Source organism: Sceloporus undulatus, chromosome 7 (genome assembly GCF_019175285.1).
Source record: "Sceloporus undulatus isolate JIND9_A2432 ecotype Alabama chromosome 7, SceUnd_v1.1, whole genome shotgun sequence".
Lineage (NCBI taxonomy): Eukaryota > Metazoa > Chordata > Lepidosauria > Squamata > Phrynosomatidae > Sceloporus > Sceloporus undulatus.
This window is the reverse complement of record NC_056528.1, coordinates 1,078,561-1,083,562: the sequence shown is the minus strand read 5'-3', so window position 1 is coordinate 1,083,562 and position 5,002 is coordinate 1,078,561. Positions and strand designations below refer to the sequence as shown.

The following is a 5,002-nucleotide window of genomic DNA, read 5'->3' as shown; positions in this document are numbered from 1 at the left end:
GTCCCATAGATATCCAAAAAGGATGGTCCCATGGATATCCAAAAAGGACGGTCTTATGGATATCCAAAAATGACGGTCCCAAGGATATCCAAAAAGGATGGTCCCATGGATATCCAAAAACGTACATGCATCCCCAAACAAATGGAAATATCTGCTTGATCAAGGATAAATAATCAAGAGCCATAAGACAGACAAAAGACCTGCTCCTGGTGTAAGAGAAACCCACTAGAACCAGTTCAGCTGAAGGCTTACCATGACAATGATGAAACTCTGATTTGAACGCAAGACCACTGAGCAAAGCAAGAAATGGAAAAGTTTAATGCACTTACCCGGTACCAGACTATTTCCCGCATCCTCCCATCGGTCTTGAAGTTACATTTCAACGTCACGGCATCCCCGACCACGACGGGCGGAAGCGGCTCGATGCTGACCGTCAGGTAACCTGGAACAGAGGAGGAGAGAGGGACCACCATTATTATTATCACTATTATTATTATGCACTGAGGGGTAAAGGTCTGGTGTGCTAATGCGCTCTGTGAGACTTTCCAGCCGCTGAGCCGATTTCCAAAACGCCACCAATGAATAATGAAACAATGCAAATAAATTCACAAAATGATGGAAGCTGAACCAAGTGCAGCCCAGAAATACATCAGAATAATAAAGCCATTAATTGCAACTGGCCTTGCTTTGTAATGGAAGTGCGTTTAGAAAACAAAGAGGCTCTTGCATTTTTAAAAACAGCACAATAATAAATACATACACAAGTTTTTAAAAGCCGCTGGACTTTCCGCAGCTGTCCAACAAGAGGGTTTTTCTTTGAAAATCCTGATGCAGAAGGAAGCAAAACCGACAGGCGTTTCACAACCAATGTCACAAGAAATAGGGCCGCGCCAAGGCAGTAAGGGATTTTAGCCATTTCCTTCTCGTTGCAAGAAAGTCTTCGAAGACTCTGCGGTTTTCAAACCATCGGTTTTGGACACACATAAAATGCACACTCTTGTTCTATGCAAGAACAAAAAAGCACTTTTCAGGGCTGGAAACAGCACATGTTTCTGCGCAGAAAATAATATTCAGGCAGGGAAAAATGTTTTCTGCGCAGGAAAACAAAATGTTTTCTGTGCAAAACCGCTGTTTCCTGCATGGATGAAAAATGCAGTTTTCTGTGCAACGAACATAAATGCATTTTGTGTAAAATAAGACTTGGGCTGCAAATGTTCTCATCAATCCAAGATTCCTCTCCGGTTTCTGGTCTCTAGAGTCATAATCCAATGCTCAAACTACTATCACAACTACCATATTCCCCCTTATTATGCATAAGATGCTCAGACAGTGTCATGTCTTGGAAGTAATGGGCCCGGAAATACCTAGGAAAGATACTGTGCCTAGATTAAAATATCTATACAAACTCGCACAACTCTGTACATGTGCCATTTCTCACATTTTGCACCGCAGTGGCATTCAGCATAGGAATTGCATAGTTGCAATGTATTGTAAGTCCCGCAACAGATGCTGGTGCTAATGTGAAACAATGTAGGACCTCAGCCGAGGCATCCATGCACAATAGGAACGTGCAAAGCACATGCCCATTTGTGCACAGGAGCATCACATTTGCAACTCTTTGGCTGCAGCCTTGCATTGAATACAGTCCTTCTGCATCGGACAAAAACAGCCAAAGGATTCTGGCTTGCACCGTTCTTCCTAAACCCCAAGCGAACGGCAAAACAGGGTGGGCAGGGTCGAAAAGGAAAAGGCGCACGGCTCTTTGCAAAGCGAGATTATTCCTATGAAAGCATTACGGGTGACAGACAGGCATCTTGTTTCTAAGCTGGGAACGGCAGCGGAGGCAGACAGTGGGAACCGGAGGGAAGGCAAGGCAAGGCAATGGACACCTGTTTGGCACAAGTCCCCAGGCAACCGGCTACAAACGATATGATTAATGCCAGGGGCGTCATGTGATGCTCACCCAGCCAATCGAGCTGTCAGCCTGAAAAGAACAGGTGCTTCTATGGTAATAAATCCAGAGGCTCACTTAAGAGAAAATGAATAGGAGGAATCCGAGCTACATTTTGCCCTGACCCTCTGGAGGCTTTGCTTTCGCTAGAAGAACCTGGAGAAGAGAAGAGAAATCCACACAGAACATTCCCTCTGCCTTCCTTTGATGATGATGATGATGATGATGATGACGACAGTGGTTCCCTTGGTATCTGCTGGTTAGGTACCAGGACCCCTGTGGTTTCCAATATTATTACAGTGGGCCCTTGGTATCCTTTGGGTTTGGTTCCAGGAACTTCCATAGATACCAAAATCCATGCATGCACAAGTCCCATTAAATACTACTACTATTACTATTACTACAGTGGGCCCTTGGTATCCACTGGGGTTTGGTTCCAGGACTCCTCATGGATACAAAAATCCATGCATGTGCAAGTCCCATTAAATACTGTTGTTGTTGTTGTTGTTGTTATTACAGTGGGCCCTTGGTATCCTCTGGGGTTTGGTTCCAGGACCCCCCATTGATACCAAAATCCATGCATGCGCAAGTCCCTTTGAATAAAAATGACACGGGTATATTATTATCTAATTAGAGCATAAGGGTCTTAATGTCAGGAAAACGGGGGAAGTTATATTATTAATTTTTGGAACTTTATGATATACGTCGTTTAAAAAGACTTCAGATGTTTTTTTGGGGGGATGTATATATGTATGGAGAATGAAGAAACGAAAAGACTTGCTCGAAAAGCCATTGGTGTATGTGCGAGAGAAAGAGAATGCTTGATTTTCCGACACACTTCTTTTATGGCACCCAGATGCTGGCTTCGACGCTTCATTACTCCCAGCCACTCCTTCTGTCACCTTCCTTCCTCGGCACAAAAAGGAAAACCAAGGAGAAAGAACTTCTTGACGCTTTGGCTATTAAGATACATTTAGCAAAGTAACTGACAATCTTTAAGAATTAGAGATGACCAGGCGGGGAAATTATTGCCGGCGATTTGTCTCCATCAAGAGACGCCGGATGTTCGGAGAGCGTTATTCAAAGCTGGACAGATGGGTTATAATAGGGAGACAGGGCTGGAGTGTTTCCACTGGAGATGTGGAGTGAGCCAAAAGGATCAAACTCCAGTTGGGGATATAAAGGATAGTCCTCAGGAAAGCTAGAAAGGAAAAGAAAGAGAGGAAGGCCTCATGGCAGATGGATAGACTCTGTTAGGAAGGTCATGGGTATGAATTTGCAGGACCTGAGCAGAGCAGCGGAGGACAGGAGGCCTTGGAGATGTCTTGATGCAGATTCTCTGCTGAACTGATCCATCGACTCAGATTGCAAAGCAATTTATTTGTAACTGAGAATGTGGTCATAGTGTTATGGTTTGAGCATTGGACTCAAACTCTGGAGACCAGGGTTTGAATCCTGGCTCGGCCATGAAAACCCACTGGATGATGTGAAGTCAAAGGCTTTCATGGCCAGCATCCATAGTTTTTTGTGGCCAGAGTAGATGTGGTCTCCTGGTTCGGAGTTGTTCGAGTTTCCAGGTGTCTTGGAACAGTTTCCTCCCCTAGAGATGTCCAATGTGAACCCACAAAACATCACTGGATGACATTTCACAATCACACTCTCTCAGTCTCAGAGGATGGCCTCTGATGGAAGCTGCCAAGAAAACCCCATGATAGCTTCACCTTATGGCTTCCACAAGACGGAAATGACTTGAAGGCACACAACAACAACAGACATCTTCAAATAAAGGCCAAATGTGCAAATAGTGGTCCAAAAGTTTGCAAAAATCCTCCTAGTCTCAAACAATGGGAGGAAAAACAAACCAAAACCTGCTGACAGTCTTCATTCTCGAAATATGGAAAGATTTTCACCCCAATGGAGAGGAAATTCCTTGCGGGGGAAAGAGGCTCAGATTGTCCTCGAACCTGGTTCCTCAGAGGGACAATTGCGCTCGCCAGGATGTGACTGGACTTGTCACATTGTCCATGCGACAGCTATGTTGACGCCGTGCGAGAATTTCATCAGGTCGGCGCTCACCTAATTCACACTCCCCAACCCAAAGCATGAACCGAAACGCCTCCGATCATTTTAATCCACTGACAGCAGCCTCATGAGGAGTCTTTCAATCTGTCCATGCTCCAACCCTGCAATCCATCTCTCTCTCTCCCCCTTCCAGTCTACAAAAGTTTAATCAAAACCCGCGACACAATATGAACGCATCCTTCGGATTTGTTTCCACTTTCGCAGGGATCCCAGGCTGCCTCTTTCCCCCCCTCCATGAATCTGCTATGATAAGATCGGAGAAGCAACAGGCGAGGAACAAAGAAGGGAGGAGGCATTTTTGTTAACGTTTAAACCTCTCGCCCAAGCGCCATGCAAAATGCAGAGCACCCAAGTTGCCAAGGTGACTTTTGACAGCTAGGAAAAGCACCTTGAGGGGAAATGCATAATGAATTACGAACGGTACCATCATCTCTTTTCGGGTTCCCCTTTGGCCTGTTCAGAAAGTGGATGGGAGGACAGTGGAGGGAAAGGAAACACATGATGTTTCAGTTCGGACACCCCATTTCCGGCACTCTGCTTGTTCTGGAATTGGAGGCATGGGCCACACAATTGTCTATCACAGCCTATGTCGCAGAGGTGCTATGGAAATCAACAGAGTGCCCCCCCCCCAATGTGCATAGGGCTCTACCTATGTGCATTGGCACTCCTTGGGCAGTGTCTTGATGCACACTGGGTCTTGTGCACTGGGTCCCATTGTGCATCAGTCCCATTACACACCAGGTCTCATTGGGACCTGATATATAATGGGAACACTGTGCATTGCTTCCCTTGCGCATTGGTTCCCATTATACATCAGGTCCCATTGTGCACCATGTCCCATTGTGCATTGGGTCCCATTGATGCCCTTGTAATTTGGTCCCACTGTGCATCACATCCATTGTGCATCAGTCTTATTGTGCATTGGTCTCATTATATATCAATCCTGTTGTGCATCTCTCCCAATGTGCA

The 5,002-nt window shown here is 45.5% G+C and overlaps 1 protein-coding gene across 4 annotated transcripts in view; it reads right to left on the bottom strand.

Moving 5' to 3' along the window:
• Positions 1–5,002, bottom strand: part of IGSF21 (immunoglobin superfamily member 21) — a 208,016-nt gene that overhangs the window by 74,244 nt on the left and 128,770 nt on the right. For all 4 annotated transcript variants that reach the window (XM_042478473.1, XM_042478474.1, XM_042478476.1 and 1 more), the window contains one exon: positions 330–442. In XM_042478473.1, coding sequence (XP_042334407.1) covers positions 330–442 — 113 coding nt within the window. The remainder of the gene's footprint in view (positions 1–329; positions 443–5,002) is intronic.